The sequence below is a fragment of the Anopheles cruzii genome, chromosome 2 (genome assembly GCF_943734635.1).
Source record: "Anopheles cruzii chromosome 2, idAnoCruzAS_RS32_06, whole genome shotgun sequence".
In the NCBI taxonomy this organism is placed as follows: Eukaryota; Metazoa; Arthropoda; class Insecta; order Diptera; family Culicidae; genus Anopheles; species Anopheles cruzii.
The window spans coordinates 20,159,590-20,179,980 of NC_069144.1; the positions used below are offsets into that span (position 1 = coordinate 20,159,590).

Consider the following 20,391-nt stretch of genomic DNA (forward strand, 5'->3'; position numbering starts at 1 on the left):
GGAGGCATAGCAACAGTTAGTACCGCAATCAGCACGAATGAGAATGATAATTTTTAGTCACACCGGAATCGAAGGACACTTCGGACTACCTTCCTTGTTGTTCTTCCAGATCCTCTTTGTTGTCTATGAACCACACGTCCAACCCAATTGGATCCGCGAAAGGATGTTTCCCACTACTGCGTTGTTCGGTTAGGGGTTTCCCGTACACCACAAAAGGGTCACCCGTTTTAACTGAAACAAATTTCATCACCACTATGCCGTGGCTCACAGTCTCATACTGGCCCTAGCCCGGTGCTAAGGACCAGTTGTCTGGATCGGCAGAGGCTTTCAAAAGAAAATGTTTTCGGATTTTCACTTTACGTCCTCCAAGATATCTTACGGGATAATTATCCTCATTCCGAGTCTGTGCACGTGCACGTTCCCGCATTAGCAGGGCCGCTGTCACCTGCTGCACCGGCGACCCGTCCTTAGCGACGCGAATTTATCGTAATCATCTTCCGACGAACTGGAATCAGGTGATCCGGGTGAAGTATATGGGATTTCGAGATGTGCTGAAGGTAAACACGCCTCTTTCATTTTTTCCTCCTTCATAGACTCAAACTAAAATGAAAAAGTAAATTATGATTATCAACGCAGGTTAATGAAAGTAATGTATACTCACTTTTTTCTTTACATTCCTAAGGCACAACAAAGTTTTTCTACTTTTGTTCCGCTTCCTCTCCAAAATTGTAATTGGACGTTGTGGCATTTGTGGGTGTTTTTCACAATAATCTTTCAAATGATCGCCCCATGATATTTGTTTTTTACTCACAAAATTCCTTCCCAACCTTACAATATGGTGAAACTCCGCGTCTTTCACTTTGGTAACTTCGATAACTTTGTTAACATAACCGTTATATTGTTTGCTACGGTAATCCAGCGTACCATCATACAATAATGGTTGCTTTAATACAGAATTAAATATTTTATGCCGCAACACGGCCAAGTTATATTGCGCCATTTGCCATTTACTATCCATTTCGGATCAACAATGTCTTTCAGGACACTAAGTTCCTCCTCGAAGGGATCCGTGGACAGCACGTGGACAGCGGCTCAAATCTCTCCACCTCATCCACGAGATGGTGTTGGATGTGGTGTGTTTTGCAGGTGACCATTGGTGACAATGCTCTATTACGAACTCTTTTAATTGTCGCTTGGCTGCTTTTCGGTAGTCTGCCCATCGGGCATGTTTGCATATCGCAATTGCCAAATGTAGGCGGCAGTAATTTTCGAACAACTTTTGCTGGCCCAATTGTTCAAAGATTATCATTCCTACCACGTCCATGATATATGCATATGCACCTTTTAATGTTCGCCCGACAGCTGCCCTCCTTTCATGTGAGATTCTTACTTTCCCTATTGCTTCTTCAAGCATTGTCGACAGCCGAGGATCTTTAATTCCCCCTTTAAAGGTCGTGCACACCTTGGGTATGTAAAATATGGCGTTCGTCGGCGACCGTCATATCCTTAATCAAATCTGCCAACGGAGTAATGGGCTCGTTCTTGTGACGATGAGTGGCGTCGTATATTTTATCAACGAATTCTTGATGGGTCCGCGGGGGTGATGGTTCACCGTTTTTGTTGAAGAAGGACGTCTGAATAGTGTATTTTTTACTGCGATTGAGTACGGATACGCTTTTTCCTGGAATGGTGCACTTGGGCACCCGTATGTCGTTGATTGTTGTACTGTGCCTGTAGTTCAAATAAATAAAATATGTATTAAGAATAAATAATCGCATCCCAATAAATGCGAAATTTACCTTTGACATGTATAATCAGGCGGCAGCATCTGCCAGCACAGCCCGTGCTTTCACTTTTAGTCTACGACCATTGGCTTTGACCAATGGTGTAGCAATCAACTGAGCTACAGAATCGCACACAGAGCCAAGGACTGGTGAATCGGTGGCTTACTCTCGCCACAGAAAACGGTGAGTACAAATGGATGGCCAGGTGGTTTTTTTTTCCACTAACCTGCCTAGAATGACCCACGAAGTCAATCTCGGATTCGTTGGTTGACACAACGGGGCTTCGTCTACGTGAATATCTAATTTAACCTTGCCGGTTCTCTTGGCCACGTTGGCCATAATTGCGTCATCTGTAACGAGAAGTGCAATAATGTGTAATTTAGTAATAATCTACAATAATTAAATATCAAATACGTACCTAATTTCCGGTGCCAAAGGTGCCCGATTAGCTCATCATTTTCATCATCCTTGACTTCCTGCTCCTACACTTCCCAGGACCCGTTGAACGCGATTCGGGGATCCTTGGGCATCCTTGTCTTGGTTCGTGCGGTGCATGGACTTCGTCTTCCACGTCCACCGGCCACCAAGGACCACCGAACTCGTCGTCACCGTCGTCCTAGAAACAATGTCAGCACTAAATTACATCTTTCCTATATTCCGACAAAATTCACACACACCTCACTGGCCGAGTTTGGCTGCTGACCTTCTCCAGCCTCAGCACATGATTCCGCGCGCGCTCGATGTGTTCCTCGATCCTGCGCAACGCTGCTCTTTTACGCTGGATGAACCCATCCAGCGTGCGTTCGCAGTTCGCTTGTTGCTCGGCGAGGTCTTCAAACTGCTCCAGGGGGGGGGGGGCTACCGCCGGGTTTTCCTCTGCCGGTAGTGTACTGCCAGTCTCCGTTGTCCCCGTGTAGGAAGTCACAGCAAACTCTCGACTATAGTCCCTCAAGTAGTCAGGCGTGGGGACCTTCCTCGCTTATGTCTAATAGCACCAAAGACAAACATAATTAACAGCATTGAATTACTCGTTATCAGATCATTGGTTACTCGTTGGAAAATGCCTCATGACCTCGGCGTTCATTGAATAACGAACGAACGTAACGAAGGTTCGTGTTCGCCACTTGCGTGCGTAGTATTGATTCTTCAAAAGTTTGTACCATCGTTTGCACTCGACAGCACTCTTTCCCATCATTGTATGAATCTTCACCCAAGCTTGTTCGAGATCGGCTAGATTGGTGTTCGCGTTAGCTTCAATAATAATTGTATTGGCCAACAAGGCCTTTACCATATTTGTGAAGTCATGTCTCACATATTTCTGTTCGAATTCCATCTTTTAACATTTCGAGAACCTTTAACCTTTTACCACAAACCACGAAAAAATGTTTGACAATCAACACAACCAGTTTGGAAATTATATCATCCAGCTTATAACATTCAGTTGCGTGGAGCTGTCGTTTATCTTGTGTGTGAAACACATTCAAATCCAGCGGCACATATTTCCCCGGATGTTCAAATTGACTGACTTGTTTCACAAGACATCATCACTCGCAGCCCTTAAAAATTTAACAACTTCGACAGCCGTTGATCGTTCGCTGTGCGCCAAAAACCAGCTGTCTGCATCATTGGATTTGGTTTCGAGTAGCAAAACGAAATCGTTTCGAATTGTCTTCCGCTGCCCTGGGAGTATTGGCTTACTTGAGAGGGACGCACCAAGATCCTACGAGGTCCATAAAAGATCCCCACATTTGAGGAGTCCACTCTAATGCACGTCCCACTAAACGGTGCGGCCTCTATTGCGCCAACCGGACATTACTCATTACTTCCCCAAATATTTTTCTACGGGCCTCCGTCATTCCCTGGCGTTCGTGTAAACCATTGGTATACGCTAAAATCCGTTGTTTTGCTGGGCCGAGGTGTAGCAAATGGCGATCATCGCCAACAATAACGATAACGTCTCGTACGATGTCGCATGGAAACATCGCAAAAGGCGTGATCACTCCACCGATATGCACATACTCTCTGGGGTGCTCCTCACTCACGAAATGTTCCCATGTTCTTGGGGCGCAGTTTTCCCACTCGCAGAAACAAACCGCCTGCGGGTGACATTCCCTTGTTCCTCTAACAGTGCACTTCGTGCACCTGTAGAACCCATTTGCTTCGGCCGTCCCTTTAACAAAACTTCTAGCTTTGGCGTCGGTGATCACCACTCGAGGTGACACGCGTACGGCCTTTCTTTTCAAAGGTAGGTTGGAGTTGTATAACTGTACCGCCTCCTCTGTTACCGGGCGCAAAAAATCCGCACACGTTGGTCTTCCACCGTAATGTAAGCCTACCACAAAGGGGTGGCCAGGTGGTACCGGGCGGTTGTGTAATCTCGCTAGGATGCCCCAGATGGTTCGCCCGAAACCAACGGGTATTGTTCGTTTCGCGAGCGGGGCCTCGTCGACGAACAAGTCATACTTGACTTCAGTCGACTCGGTATCCCAATTTTCAACCATACCCTTTGCTGTCATTTTTCAATTCAAAATGCTTCACGGTATCGTTTAATGGTTAGGTTTAGCAAAGTGTAAAGTGTTTTGTATTTTAAAATGGCAATTCCCAAAGAACCTTATTCTCTAACCCTAACCTAACATAACTACTCAAACGATTCCGGCAGAGGAGTGAATCCCGTGTGTATGGGCATCCATACTGGGCACAGTTTAGCTATCATGTCCGTTATACGATATTTTTTTGCCTCTTGGAGATCCTCTTTGTCTTCGGTTGTCCACACGTCCAGCCCTATTGGCTTTTTGAAAGGATGATTCCCACACTTGCGCTGTTTTGTGAGCGGTTTGCCGTAAACCACAAAAGGGTCACCCGTTTTAACTGACATAAACTTTACCACTGTGCCGCGGTTCCATAAGGTCCCTAACAGCATAGCTGCCCGGGAGTGAAAGTGCGTGCGCGTGGGTTTGCGTGTCTGCGCGTGTGAAAGCGGCAGACCATAGCTAGAGTAGATCGCTATCGGCGTACTCGTCGTACCACTGGGTGGCTGGGCGTTTGGACATCTGTTACCACAGAAACAGGGACATGAATTTGTGGTTAACAATTGGCAGAATTGCGTGACTTTGTTTCGTTGCACCTCGATTCATCTAGCGTCACATCCAATCAAGATGAGCTCCAAATGCTAAGAACGTTACGTTCAAGCCTGGCGAACGATGCCCGTTACGCGAGGAGATCTTCGAGGAGATCTGAACACCAGAGAAAGGTCGCCCTACGGAGCATCGGGATGGAAACCACAGGTGACCAGCCGACTCCGAAAACGTCCGCGACCGTTCAATCGACAGGGCAATGGTGGAAGGAATCCGGTATTGGTGAGACGGAAATGGAGAACGTCCACCGATTACGGCTGGTAAGTAGGCCAACATAGCGGGCGATCACCTCTCCACGTTCCTACCGAACTGTTTCTGGCCTCGTTCGTGCGGGAACCAGATGAGGCACAATCTGTCGTGAAGGTGTTTTAAGTGCTTGTCGGCCATTGTCTGGACGTTACCAAGACCCTTAGTAAAAGTGAGATAAAACGTTTTTACTGCACCTAAGTGTAGCAAGTGGCGATCGTCGCCCACACTGACATCCTCGACGATGTCAATTTGCAACTTCTCCAAAGGAGAGTTTTGTTGCGTGGCTCTACAATGGGTGCCGTCGTACTTATGCGCCACAAATTTAGCGTGCGTGCGTTTGGGGAAAGCGGTGTCGGCGTCGTACGACACCCGGCCTTGCTTCCACTGGACATTACTCATTACTTCCCCAAATATTTTTCTACGGGCCTCCGTCGTTCCCTGGCGTTCGTGTAAACCATTGGTATACGCAAAAATCCGTTGTTTTGCTGCGCCGAGGTGTCATAAGCCGAAAGCTTCTGTTCAGTTGCGTCGCCATCGCTGTTCGATAAAATTTTTTCTCGAAGATTGATCAGTCTTACACATGTTAAAGTTTAAAACAAACTATTAGCGGTCCTTATCCGAATTAGTGGCAACCAGTGGAAGTTCAAAATAAAACATAGTTTACCTCTAATCACATTAATCAACAACACGCCTTGATCCGTCATCCGAGATGCAAAAATCAGATACCATCGGTGTAAGCACGCACGCACGCCGACGAAAGAACATCCAGCACGACGGCTTCGTCACTTATACTTCGACACTTCCCAGCATCTTTCTCGCATCAAAACCATTTTCATTGCAAACTGCCATGTTATAAAATTTTCTCTTCCGCGTATTTTTTCAATTGCTGGCAGCGCATCCACATTGAGCGCCACGGAACTTCCTTCTCCTCCTGCACCGTTGCTACTTGAGAACATTTTCATATAAACACAGAATTTCCGTCACTCAGTCGGATGATTTCACTCTTCTAGAAATCTCAACGTTCACGTTCTGGGCTCATAACCTTATGGAGAACACGCAGAAAACACGTCTGTGTATAATCAAAGGGACAAGAAGAATGAATTGATTCACGGATCACGGATTACTATTCCAATAAATACAAAGACGGAAGATAGAAGGTTGGATTGCTATGGAAACAAGATGAGTTCGAATTTCCAGAAAGTGCAACCGCAGCTAAGAAAAGGCTGGAGCACTCGAAAACCAACTAAACAGTGACCCTGCTTTGCAGGAATGGACTATAACGACTCTTCAGGACTACGTAAAAAAGGGATACACGAGAAAATTGGAACCAGTAGAAATAGCAGCTAATCGATGAGTGTGCGCCGGCATCCCATCCACAGGCGAATGGCGCGTTTAGAGCGCTTACCGACGGTATCGTGGAGGAGGTGGTGCTGATCTTCGTCGGGGTTGTAGTCGTCGCACCGTCGTCGTTGCGCGGGTCCGCCGCGGATACCGCGCGGCAACGGCTCCTGTCTGTGCAACCGTGTTGATCAAGGCAGCCAGTACGTCGTCGGCCGCGGCATCTTCCTCCGCCGCCCTTCGCTCCGCCCTGTTTTTGCCAACCGGTGCCGATTGTGGCCGCTAACGAGGCACTGCTAGCCGGGCTGGAACGATAAGAAAAGGGGATACAGATGCTTTTACTTACCGAAAAGGGGAAAAGGGGACCTTCCCGCACTTACCGTCGGGAGCGCACATAGATAACACTCATTTTGTTTGTTTAATTTTGGTGGAGAATTTTCCGTTTCCGTCCGTTCGCTAGAAGCGCTTCGCTGAAACTGACGCGAATCGTCCGATCGAGGTGGGTGGGGATCATGATAAGCCAATCCCGAGCTCTCACAAATACACGAGACGACACGGGGTTGCAGAAAAAAAGTTCCAGGTGCTGGCTACATTGCTGTATATATTGGCTTTTGATCGGCCAGTGTGTGGGTGCACATTTTATTAGTTTCAGAGCCCTTGTGCAGGAACTGGACCTGGGCCGTGTGCCTGTTGTCGGAAAAACACATTTTCAAACCCGCCGCCAATTGCTCGGTTTCTGGCGATCGCGATCGCTGACCGCTATTTAAATTTACTTTACAACCGTTCACGTGGCCACTTTAAACCTACACCTAGATTTAGTATTCGTCCGTGTTGCTTTTCACCGTTATCCGAAAGTAACGCTGGCGGCGAGAGAGAGAGAGAGAGACAGAGCCAGGAGCTTGGAGCGGCACCGGCTGATAGCGAAAATTAGGCAGCAGCACGCCAGGCAAGCCACACAACCGTACTTTGAAACGGCTGTTATTTTCTCTAACGAATATGGCCTCTCTGAGGCAAGTAAAAGTTAAAACAAAACAAATCAGTCCGTAAATGAAAAGCCACAGCAACTTTCATGCAACTTCATGGCTGAGTTTCTTCACTTACCACCATCGAACGCCACCGGCGTTTTCGTGTGCTGCGCTGCGATGTTATCGATCGTCCGACAGGTGCGCGATCGTCCTCCGGGCCAGGATGCCGCTGCAGCGCTGGTTCCGGCGGGGCCGAACTTCCGGAGCGATCGTCCTCCGGGCCAGGATGCCGCTGCAGCGCTGGTTCCGGCGGGGCCGAACTTCCGGAGCGATCGTCCTCCGGGCCAGGATGCCGCTGCAGAGCTGGTTCCGGCGGGGCCGAACTTCCGGAGCGATCCGGGACACGAGGCTGTTGTGCCAGCGGCACCAGGCGCAACTGTCCGTCGCGCCATAAGCGAGTCAACAGGGATTCGATGTTACCGTCAGTCTGCGCGACCGCTTTTGCCTTAAGTGTCCTGATGATGATTCGGCAACGTGCCGGGTCCGCGCCGGCTGCGTGCGCCACGTCGGCCCATCCGAACGTGCGCTCTCTCCTTTCCTTTTTTCCCATTTTCCACGGGGGATTCTCCAGAAGGATGGGGCGCAGTCGTTTGACCAGGTCGTATAACTGACCTTCGTCTAGTGGTTCCCGAGCAACCGACATGTCTTTTAAATTCCTCACACGAGTATTCGCAACGATCTTCACTGTGCAACGGCTGGCGAATGCGTGCCCGAAAGCCGGCTGCCCGAAAGTCGTCTGCGCTGGCGAGAACCTAGCCCGAGAAACCGATCGATCGATCGGGTTTTTATTTCAACAGGAGCCCATCGCTCTACTGAACCCGCCAATCGCTCTACTGAACGTGGCAACCCGCTCAACTGCCTTTGTTCTGTGTGCTGAAATAGCTTCAGGCAAACCACACCAACACACAGGATTGCGGTGGACAATATTCCAGAACTCCTAAATGTGTGCCGCGCGTAAAATTGCAAACGACCACTGCAGCAAATTGTTAGCTAGAGAATTATTGATTTATCGTAGCGGTCATACGAGAGAGGCGTACACACACAACATTGGCTATCATTTATTTAGTTCGGCTATCAAAAATGGTACAGCTGCTTCCTGAATTTTCGATGGTCCAGTGAAGCCCATCCTGGAAACGCCCTTCACTAGCTCGGCCCGAATGCGCAGGTCCTCGAAACTTTGTACATAGTACAGCGGCGAGGTTGGGTCCCCTCTCGACAGTCTCGTTGCGACTGGTCGACCGGGGCCGATTGTGGCCGCTAACGCGGCACGGCTAGCCGGGCTGGAACGATAAGAAAAGGGGATACAGATGCTTTTACTTACCGAAAAGGGGAAAAGGGGACCTTCCCGCACTTACCGTCGGGAGCGCACATAAATAACACTCATGTTGGTTCTTCACTTGGTTGGTTGGTTCACGAGAAGCGCCTCGATGAAACTGACGCGAAACGTGCCGCACCGAATCGGAATCGCATCACGAATCGGAATTTGTAAGCTCTCACAAATACACGAGACGACACGGGGTTGCAGAAAAAAAGTTCCAGGTGCTGGCTACATTGCTGTATATATTGGCTTTTGATCGGCCAGTGTGTGGGTGCACATTTTATTAGTTTCAGAGCCCTTGTGCAGGAACTGGACCTGGGCCGTGTGCCTGTTGTCGGAAAAACACATTTTCAAACCCGCCGCCAATTGCTCGGTTTCTGGCGATCGCGATCGCTGACCGCTATTTAAATTTACTTTACAACCGCTCACGTGGCCACTTTAAACCTACACCTAGATTTAGTATTCGTCCGTGTTGCTTTTCACCGTTATCCGAAAGTAACGCTGGCGGCGAGAGAGAGAGAGAGAGACAGAGCCAGGAGCTTGGAGCGGCACCGGCTGATAGCGAAAATTAGGCAGCAGCACGCCAGGCAAGCCACACAACCGTACTTTGAAACGGCTGTTATTTTCTCTAACGAATATGGCCTCTCTGAGGCAAGTAAAAGTTAAAACAAAACAAATCAGTCCGTAAATGAAAAGCCACAGCAACTTTCATGCAACTTCATGGCTGAGTTTCTTCACTTACCACCATCGAACGCCACCGGCGTTTTCGTGTGCTGCGCTGCGATGTTATCGATCGTCCGACAGGTGCGCGATCGTCCTCCGGGCCAGGATGCCGCTGCAGCGCTGGTTCCGGCGGGGCCGAACTTCCGGAGCGATCGTCCTCCGGGCCAGGATGCCGCTGCAGCGCTGGTTCCGGCGGGGCCGAACTTCCGGAGCGATCGTCCTCCGGGCCAGGATGCCGCTGCAGAGCTGGTTCCGGCGGGGCCGAACTTCCGGAGCGATCCGGGGCACGAGGCTGTTGTGCCAGCGGCACCAGGCGCAACTGTCCGTCGCGCCATAAGCGAGTCAACAGGGATTCGATGTTACCGTCAGTCTGCGCGACCGCTTTTGCCTTAAGTGTCCTGATGATGATTCGGCAACGTGCCGGGTCCGCGCCGGCTGCGTGCGCCACGTCGGCCCATCCGAACGTGCGCTCTCTTCTTTCCTTTTTTCCCATTTTCCACGGGGGATTCTCCAGAAGGATGGGGCGCAGTCGTTTGACCAGGTCGTATAACTGACCTTCGTCTAGTGGTTCCCGAGCAACCGACATGTCTTTTAAATTCCTCACACGAGTATTCGCAACGATCTTCACTGTGCAACGGCTGGCGAATGCGTGCCCGAAAGCCGGCTGCCCGAAAGTCGTCTGCGCTTGCGAGAACCTAGCCCGACTCAGGACAGCCAGTACGTCAGTAATTCTGTTGATCAGGGCAGCCTGTACGTCGGCGCCCACGGCTCTGGCCTCCGCCGCTCTTCGCTGATGGCACCTAAATTCGTGAAGGTACTGGGTTATGTCGACGGCAAGGGCAGCGGTAGCGGTCGCCATCAGTCCGCCGCCGTTGTTGCTGTTGAAGTTTGTTGGGGGGCGCTGCTCATCGCCACCGACACCGTCACCGACACCAGCGTCATTCCGGGGCCCGTTCAGCGTCGGTATGGAACATGGAACGCGGGCGTAGGCTGCACCGACCATCCGGAGAAGGTGTTAATAACACACATCGACACACACAGTCGCCGACGTCGCCAGCACCTCCGCCGACGCTTCTACCCATCGACACCGCTGGCCTACTGGATGCATTGCTGGAACAAGGCTGCTTCTGCTGCGCAGTCCTGGAAGGGTCGGACGCCTCGATCGCCGCCACGACCGCGACCGTGACCGTGTCATTTTGTACACTGGGATTTGAAACGCCCCGAACAAAAAAAGGCACTCAATTTTTCATTTTTCTAGCCTGTCTGCCAACTCCTCTCACTATGACTGGCTTGACTTATAAAGGCTCACTTTCTTGCCAGGCTCTTGCCAGGCTATAAAGGCTCTTTCTTGTGTGCGCCGCCGCCGCGTTCATGCTATACTTACCACACTAACTGACACCGCTGGCCTACTGGATGCATTGCTGGAACAAGGCTGCTTCTGCTGCGCAGTTCTGGAAGGGTCGGACGCCTCGATCGCCACCACGACCGCGACCGTGACCGTGTCATTTTGTACACTTTTCTAGCCTGTCTGCCAACTCCTCTCACTATGGCTGGCTTGACTTATAAAGGCTCACTTTCTTGCCAGGCTCTTGCCAGGCTATAAAGGCTCTTTCTTGTGTGCGCCGCCGCCGCGTTCATGCTATACTTACCACACTAACTGACACCGCTGGCCTACTGGATGCATTGCTGGAACAAGGCTGCTTCTGCTGCGCAGTCCTGGAAGGGTCGGACGCCTCGATCGCCGCCACGACCGCGACCGTGACCGTGTCATTTTGTACACTTTTCTAGTCTGTCTGCCAACTCCTCTCACTATGGCTGGCTTGACTTATAAAGGCTCACTTTCTTGCCAGGCTCTTGCCAGGCTATAAAGGCTCTTTCTTGTGTGCGCCGCCGCCGCGTTCATGCTATACTTACCACACTAACTGACACCGCTGGCCTACTGGATGCATTACTGGAACAAGGCTGCTTCTGCTGCGCAGTCCTGGAAGGGTCGGACGCCTCGATCGCCGCCACGACCGCGACCGTGACCGTGTCATTTTGTACACTTTTCTAGCCTGTCTGCCAACTCCTCTCACTATGGCTGGCTTGACTTATAAAGGCTCACTTTCTTGCCAGGCTCTTGCCAGGCTATAAAGGCTCTTTCTTGTGTGCGCCGCCGCCGCGTTCATGCTATACTTACCACACTAACTGACACCGCTGGCCTACTGGATGCATTGCTGGAACAAGGCTGCTTCTGCTGCGCAGTCCTGGAAGGGTCGGACGCCTCGATCGCCGCCACGACCGCGACCGTGACCGTGTCATTTTGTACACTTTTCTAGCCTGTCTGCCAACTCCTCTCACTATGGCTGGCTTGACTTATAAAGGCTCACTTTCTTGCCAGGCTCTTGCCAGGCTATAAAGGCTCTTTCTTGTGTGCGCCGCCGCCGCGTTCATGCTATACTTACCACACTAACTGACACCGCTGGCCTACTGGATGCATTGCTGGAACAAGGCTGCTTCTGCTGCGCAGTCCTGGAAGGGTCGGACGCCTCGATCGCCGCCACGACCGCGACCGTGACCGCGACCGTGACCGTGTCATTTTGTACACTTTTCTAGCCTGTCTGCCAACTCCTCTCACTATGGCTGGCTTGACTTATAAAGGCTCACTTTCTTGCCAGGCTCTTGCCAGGCTATAAAGGCTCTTTCTTGTGTGCGCCGCCGCCGCGTTCATGCTATACTTACCACACTAACTGACACCGCTGGCCTACTGGATGCATTGCTGGAACAAGGCTGCTTCTGCTGCGCAGTCCTGGAAGGGTCGGACGCCTCGATCGCCGCCACGACCGCGACCGTGACCGCGACCGTGACCGTGTCATTTTGTACACTTTTCTAGCCTGTCTGCCAACTCCTCTCACTATGGCTGGCTTGACTTATAAAGGCTCACTTTCTTGCCAGGCTCTTGCCAGGCTATAAAGGCTCTTTCTTGTGTGCGCCGCCGCCGCGTTCATGCTATACTTACCACACTAACTGACACCGCTGGCCTACTGGATGCATTGCTGGAACAAGGCTGCTTCTGCTGCGCAGTCCTGGAAGGGTCGGACGCCTCGATCGCCGCCACGACCGCGACCGTGACCGCGACCGTGACCGTGTCATTTTGTACACTTTTCTAGCCTGTCTGCCAACTCCTCTCACTATGGCTGGCTTGACTTATAAAGGCTCACTTTCTTGCCAGGCTCTTGCCAGGCTATAAAGGCTCTTTCTTGTGTGCGCCGCCGCCGCGTTCATGCTATACTTACCACACTAACTGACACCGCTGGCCTACTGGATGCATTGCTGGAACAAGGCTGCTTCTGCTGCGCAGTCCTGGAAGGGTCGGACGCCTCGATCGCCGCCACGACCGCGACCGTGACCGCGACCGTGACCGTGTCATTTTGTACACTTTTCTAGCCTGTCTGCCAACTCCTCTCACTATGGCTGGCTTGACTTATAAAGGCTCACTTTCTTGCCAGGCTCTTGCCAGGCTATAAAGGCTCTTTCTTGTGTGCGCCGCCGCCGCGTTCATGCTATACTTACCACACTAACTGACACCGCTGGCCTACTGGATGCATTGCTGGAACAAGGCTGCTTCTGCTGCGCAGTCCTGGAAGGGTCGGACGCCTCGATCGCCGCCACGACCGCGACCGTGACCGCGACCGTGACCGTGTCATTTTGTACACTTTTCTAGCCTGTCTGCCAACTCCTCTCACTATGGCTGGCTTGACTTATAAAGGCTCACTTTCTTGCCAGGCTCTTGCCAGGCTATAAAGGCTCTTTCTTGTGTGCGCCGCCGCCGCGTTCATGCTATACTTACCACACTAACTGACACCGCTGGCCTACTGGATGCATTGCTGGAACAAGGCTGCTTCTGCTGCGCAGTCCTGGAAGGGTCGGACGCCTCGATCGCCGCCACGACCGCGACCGTGACCGCGACCGTGACCGTGACCGTGTCATTTTGTACACTTTTCTAGCCTGTCTGCCAACTCCTCTCACTATGGCTGGCTTGACTTATAAAGGCTCACTTTCTTGCCAGGCTCTTGCCAGGCTATAAAGGCTCTTTCTTGTGTGCGCCGCCGCCGCGTTCATGCTATACTTACCACACTAACTGACACCGCTGGCCTACTGGATGCATTGCTGGAACAAGGCTGCTTCTGCTGCGCAGTCCTGGAAGGGTCGGACGCCTCGATCGCCGCCACGACCGCGACCGTGACCGCGACCGTGACCGTGTCATTTTGTACACTTTTCTAGCCTGTCTGCCAACTCCTCTCACTATGGCTGGCTTGACTTATAAAGGCTCACTTTCTTGCCAGGCTCTTGCCAGGCTATAAAGGCTCTTTCTTGTGTGCGCCGCCGCCGCGTTCATGCTATACTTACCACACTAACTGACACCGCTGGCCTACTGGATGCATTGCTGGAACAAGGCTGCTTCTGCTGCGCAGTCCTGGAAGGGTCGGACGCCTCGATCGCCGCCACGACCGCGACCGTGACCGTGTCATTTTGTACACTGGGATTTGAAACGCCCCGAACAAAAAATGGCACTCAATTTTTCATTTTTCGAGCCTGTCTGCCAACTCCTCTCACTATGGCTGGCTGGCTTGACCTCTAAAGGCTCACTTTCTTGCCAGTACATCTCATAAGCTTGATCTAGTTCAATCCTTCTCACTGGCTCCGTGAGCGCTTTCCCGTTTGGGTCTCAAATATTTTTCTTCCGCTCAACTTTGAGCTGTCGATTCGGTTTTAACAAACAGTTGTGTTTATTACAATCGCAAGTCTACAATTTTACTACAATTGCTTTACGTTTTTGCTTCCGGCAAGCACTTTTCACTTCCCTCTATGTCCACGCTTAGGACTGCTTCGCCGCTTTCCATGTATCCTGTATCGTCCGCTGCGTCGTTGGCTTTCAATGGCAGGCATTCACTATTAAACATTATTTTTACTTCGATGATGCGTCGTCACTTTGTTAACCTTCTGCGTCTGCACTGAACTGAAAATTTTCAACAGTTTGACTTTTAAGTGCAGGACAGGACTCTCTTTCTGACCTTTGGTGAGAAAAGCATATATTTCGTCTCAATACGGAGAAATTGAGTGACTTTTTTGTTCGGGGTATCCGTTGTCAAAAAAAAAGAAGACAATCGCTGATCTCCCACCACCGACACCACATCCCATCCGCCGCCAACACAGCATCTATAACGATTCCGCCGGCCGCACTGCAATCGCTTGTTCCGCACAACCGACGGAACCACCATAGAGCGCAGATTGACAAACCTCCCACCGCCAAAATTTCCAGGCACACCAGGAAACTACCGTGGCTGGCACGGTTGCCATCACCGACACGCAGAGCCCGTTCACTGCCCCCGCTGCGGCCTCCGACGCCGCTATGGCCCCCGCTGCGGCTCCAGCTGTTTTTTTTTTTTTTTTTTTTCAATTTTTCGCGAGCGGGACCTCATTCGACATGCAAGTCATACTCGATTTCGCGGAGCAAGTTCTCCACTATACCCTTTCCTGCAATGTTCAAATTTAGTTTATTTTAATCAAATTACTGTTCTCTGCTTAACTTCACTAAACACGACTACTGCAATATCAGCCTACACTAGGCTGACACATACTGTGTGAAGAAAATATAGTGCCTGAGCTACCCCCTTCGATCAGTCACGACACCAGATGATCTGATCAGTTGGACATCACAAACGAGCATACAATCTTCATATGCACGTTGGGGTGTCATTGATTTCGCTCAGCCGTTCGCCGTAGCTTGCCGTTCGTCTGGGTAACATCTGGTCTGGGTCGGCAATGTGGTGGCAACGTCGCGCTACTTCACGGAGTAGCACTGCCTGGGCTATATGCTGCGCCGGAGAAGTGGCCTTTTCGAGCTCAACCTTGTGTTTAAGAACTCCAAGTTCTTCCTCGAAAGGGTAGGTAGATTGCATTGGCAATGGCAATGGCCCAAAGAATTCTATCTCATCCGCGTAGGTAATGGAACGTGCAAGTAACAAAGTCGACCTTGTTTTGGTGCTCTATGATACAAACTCTCTAAGCAATTCCCTTGCATATTGTAAACAATGTTCATACCGCCTGTGACTGCAAAGGGCAATGCCCCTCTGCAGTTTGGAATAGCTCGGGTAATACTGGGTATTGAATTCTTTCGTGCGGAACGAAATTCAATATTAAAAGACACGTCTTGTATAACGGGTTTTATATTTTGGTTGCGTTTTATTCGAAAACAGTCACTCGGAATCACTAAATCGAACAAATCGGAGTTAACGGTTAAAAAGTTCCGTGTCTTTCCGCGGTAGCGTTCGAATCCAAGAAGAGCGCTCGCTGCTGGCACCTGGGCGTTTATACCGAGACCGCAGGCCGATCGGGCGAGGACATTCACCCGGTCGATGAGAGGACGCGCCGAAGCGAGTCGCTCTCCCTTGCAGGTGTAGTTGGTGGGACGTCCTCTGGTGTCCGGTAGCGCAATCGTACCGTAGCGTTGATCGTGCGGCGAATTTGCCACTCGATCAACTGACTCTGGGGCATTAGATCCTCAGTAGAACTATCCCGGCGATATCTATATCGAAAATTGTCTCACATGGTGTGCCGCCTACGAGAAATGTGCTTCTTAAAGTTTCGCGGTTTCCTTTCGTGCGGAAACCGTATCATAAATAACGATCTTTCCAAAGTTAACATATTGTCTTCCGCTATGGTCTCCATGGTACCATAACCTACGACAAGCCCAAAAAATAACGTCTTAGCAATGCCATCGTGTAATAAGTATCTGTCATCGCCTACGATGACATCCCTTATTACATCGATGGGCATCCTCGCCAAAGGCGTCATGGGTTGCTCCGAAAACCGATGCGTGCCGTCGACCAATAAAAAGATCATGTGTTCATGGTGTGTCGATCACGTTGAACAAAATTAGGTTATGTTCATTAAGGAATGTTCCTTGAATACAGCGCTTTATGCACCCGTGTTGCTGTTTTGTGCATGTAATGGAAAATACATACATACATACATACATACGTACATACATACATACATACATACATACATACATACATACATACATACATACATACATACATTCATACATTCCACGTCGCTATCTTTGGTCTTGGCCAAAAACCAACTATCGGCACCGGCTGCTGAGATGACGTGACCTCTTAGTAGGAAGTTCTCCCTTATTTGAACCCTACGGCCGTTGTTCATAGCCGTAGGGTAGGGATTGTTTATTAGCCGGAGACGACGACGGGCTTCCTGCTCAAGTTGCAGGGTCTCTCTCACCTCATTGACGCCCTGTTCAGGATCTACAGTCTGGACATCCAATCCCAGGGTGCTGCAGTAATCCTCGAACGGGTTGGTCGAACGGGTGGGTAAAGGCCCATGGTCGGCTACCTCGTCCACTACATCTAGAAGGCAGTGGACGAAAGGCGTTACATATCCGACTACCTCGAAGTAGTCTTTAACGTACCTCGAAAATGAATAGTGGGCATAGCGCAGCAAATTTCTATTCCGGGTGCGGTTGCAAATGGCACCCGCCACATGCAACCGCGAATAGAGTTTATAGTGCTCGTCCGATAGCAGCTGCTTAAAAAGAACTATGCCCACTACATCTAAAAAATATCCCCACATTGTAGGGGACCATGCTACAATGTTCGCATCGAACCGCCCGTCTTTCCGCTCGTGCGGGAATCGGACTTTGCACAGATCGTGCTGAAGCAACTCAAATTTGCGTCCCTCCAGCTGACCTTTTTTAGTAAAAAATTCACACACACCTAGGTGAAGAAGATGCCGATCATCTCCCACAATTACGTCTTTTACAACGTTTATTTGCAGATTGACCAAAGGGGTCATCTGCGTGGCTTAAGCGTGCGTTCGTGGGCGGGAGTCGGTGGTGTCGTGGTAGGAAATACGATTTCCTACCACGGACAGACTTCCGGATTTGACAATATTCGGTCAATCAGTTCAGTCTTGTCTAAATGCATCTGCGCCTGAATCGAACATTACATGTATAAAAATTAAAATATATATAATATTAATATTAATGTTTTACTTACCCCAACGACATATTTTTTTATGGCTCCTCCTCCAGTGTTGATGGTTGTCGAGCGTGGCGATGCTTAAGGGCCAATCGCCGCATTTCCGGCACATCTCCCTCCGGAATGTTTTCCTTTTGGCCATCAATCGCTGAAACTCATTGTACAATAGAATACACTCGCCTTTGGTTTTCGTCATTTCATCAGCAACGGCGCTCCAAGCCTCGGAGTATTGTGCTTGAGTTGTTTCAATGCGTTTGTCTATTAAACAAACATTGTTTGACAGCGCGTACACTAAACCGTGGTAAGGTAGATACCTACCTTTCGACAGCGTGCGTGCCTCAGCGTCTCCAAGGATTGTAACATTGATGTTACTTTGACAGTTGGTAGCAACTGTTCCAAATTTTCACATAATGGCCTGAGTAACACCTGCGCGCTGGGTTTCTGGGTGCCACAAAATATAGTTACGACGAAAGGATTTTTAAGTTTAGCTGCAAAGTTTTAAGTATCTATATTTTCCCTAATATTTAATGTTAACATTACTCCATGCTTTCTAATTTCCATTTGAAAAATATAATACTTGCATTTTTAAATCCGTTAAAGTTGAGTTAAAAACAGCACAAAACACCACAAATCTCACAGAGTCAGAACGAGCGTCAGCAAACAAGTGAAAGGATTTTGGTTTGGAAAACTGCATTTATGGATTTCAAAAACACCTACCTTCGTCTATCGAACATCTGTCGAGCTATCTTCTTGGCTACAGCGGTAGCAACAGGAATAGTCTACTGGTGGAATGACACCCTGACTTGCCCTCGACTGTTGTTGGTCTTGCTACGGAACATCTCCGGTTGAAAATGATCAGAACATATGACACCCTGACTTACCCTTCCGCCGGAGAGGAGCATGAAAGGGGAAAGGAAGAAGAAAAGGTGTCTATCGATTAGAATTGTCAGGGTGGGTGACTTTGAGTTCGGGCGGGAACTTCACCGAGCCGGTCACCGGGAGTTGCTCTGTTTGTTCTCCTGAGGAGCTTGGTGGGGTTCTAATACTTTTCTGTGAGTCTGCTGGTGGAATGACACCCTGACTTACCCCCGACTGTGGTTGGTGAGACTACTGAGCATTTCCGGTGCGAAGTGTTCAGAGCACATCACGTAGCTATTGTACATGTGCTTTGCACCGCGCTGTTGGTATATCCTAAGCAGATCGTTCCCCCACAGAAATCAATCCATTGCTCACAGCTGCAGCGCGTCCGTCCGTCCGTCGGAGAGGAGCATGAAAGGGGAAAGGAAGAAGAAAAGGTGTCTATCGATTAGAATTGACAGGGTGGGTGACCTTGAGTTCGGGCGGGAGCTTCACCGAGCCGTTCACCGGGAGGGAGTTCCTCCGGCGAAAATGGTTCTTTCGCGGGTATCCCGGCGAAAACTTCGGACTCGGCGGAGGCCTGCGTGCGGAAAGTGTGTGGTGGTTTCGTAATCAGTGCGCCAAAAAACCCCAACCCCAACATGATTTCGGCGCCGTAGAGCAGTTTGGGGATGGACCTTCCTTTTTACTATAACGATGAGGGTGCAGCGGTCAGCGCAGACTTTGTCGCATCCGAGCGTGTGGAAGAGGTTGATGTTGCTTTTGGTCGCTTCTTAAAGATGGCGACAGCAAGAAAGTTCAGTTTGGAGTCTATTTTTATTCCAACATCTTAGTTGATCGTGGCAAGGGCTACAGTGTTAACGTGTATGCCAGTGAGTCGGCACCGGCTCCGGCTCGGATTTTTCTAAAATTTTGCAAAATTTCGTTGGTTACAATACGATACAATCTGTCGCGAAACAAACACCTTTTGTAGCGAGTCTGAAAAAATTGAAAGCATCGTTCCAAACAGCGTGCTATCAGCAACTTTAAAATCAAATCGCTCCTTCCGTCTTCTCAACTATCTCAGCCGTACTTGCTATGATCTTTCTTTCTCCGCGTGAAGAGTTTGCTTTTCTCTCTTTTTTGCACAGAAGTAGCTTCTCTCTTTTCCGCACACAATCACTATAATTTTATCAGAACAACCCAGTAATAAACAAGTGCTTGCAACATAACAAGAACCTTCCTGGCCGTAAGTCCTGGTTTAGCTAGCCACCTTGTGAGGTGCTTCACCACGCTTTGACCTCGATCGTTTTCTCACATCTCATTTCTCACCCGCATTACCCATGGGTGTAGTACCCATTCGTTTAGAAAATGAGTCGATTTCATCTCGTTTCATAAAAATTTCGCAGATGGAAGTGTGATCCATCAGGTTTTTTGTTGTGTTGATTGGTGTGCTATAAATTTGTAATTGTTTGATCGATGTTTTGTTTGTGTTTGTTTTAATGGATTATAGAGACTTTGAGCCGCAATGGCCTAGGCATTCATCTCTTTTATATACTAGACTAACTACTACTATATCTAGCTTATTTCTATCTTTATAGTCTATTTAGATCGATTCCAGTGGGGTCTGTTTTATACGAATCAGATATTTTGTGGTGAAATTTGGAATTCCCTACAGAGGGATATTTTACCACCAAAAAAAAAAAAAAAAAATATCTGATTTGCCCTACTCTGCCTCCACTTCATCAAATCCAAATCATATAATATGTTTTAAATTAGGTTTATATAGGTTTATAATATAGTGATAATAAATAGACTAACCTATTGGAATTGATTCCAGTAATGTCTAGTTTAAGTCGGATCAGAGATTTTTGTGGTAAAATTTGAAATTTTTACGGAGGGCTATTCTGCTGCGATTTTAGGATTTTGTGATAAGCATCTGAT

The 20,391-nt window shown here is 49.4% G+C and overlaps 1 protein-coding gene across 1 annotated transcript; it reads right to left on the bottom strand.

Moving 5' to 3' along the window:
• Window positions 1-4,774: 4,774 nt before the first annotated feature.
• On the bottom strand, window positions 4,775-10,574 carry LOC128278626 (basic salivary proline-rich protein 2-like). The gene is made up of 4 exons (XM_053017357.1): window positions 10,326-10,574; window positions 9,591-9,890; window positions 7,607-7,906; window positions 4,775-4,834 (listed from the first exon to the last, which is right to left on the bottom strand). Exons 1-4 carry the CDS (start codon window positions 10,572-10,574, stop codon window positions 4,775-4,777), a joined length of 909 nt encoding a protein of 302 aa, XP_052873317.1.
• Between the last annotated feature and the right edge of the window lie 9,817 nt (window positions 10,575-20,391).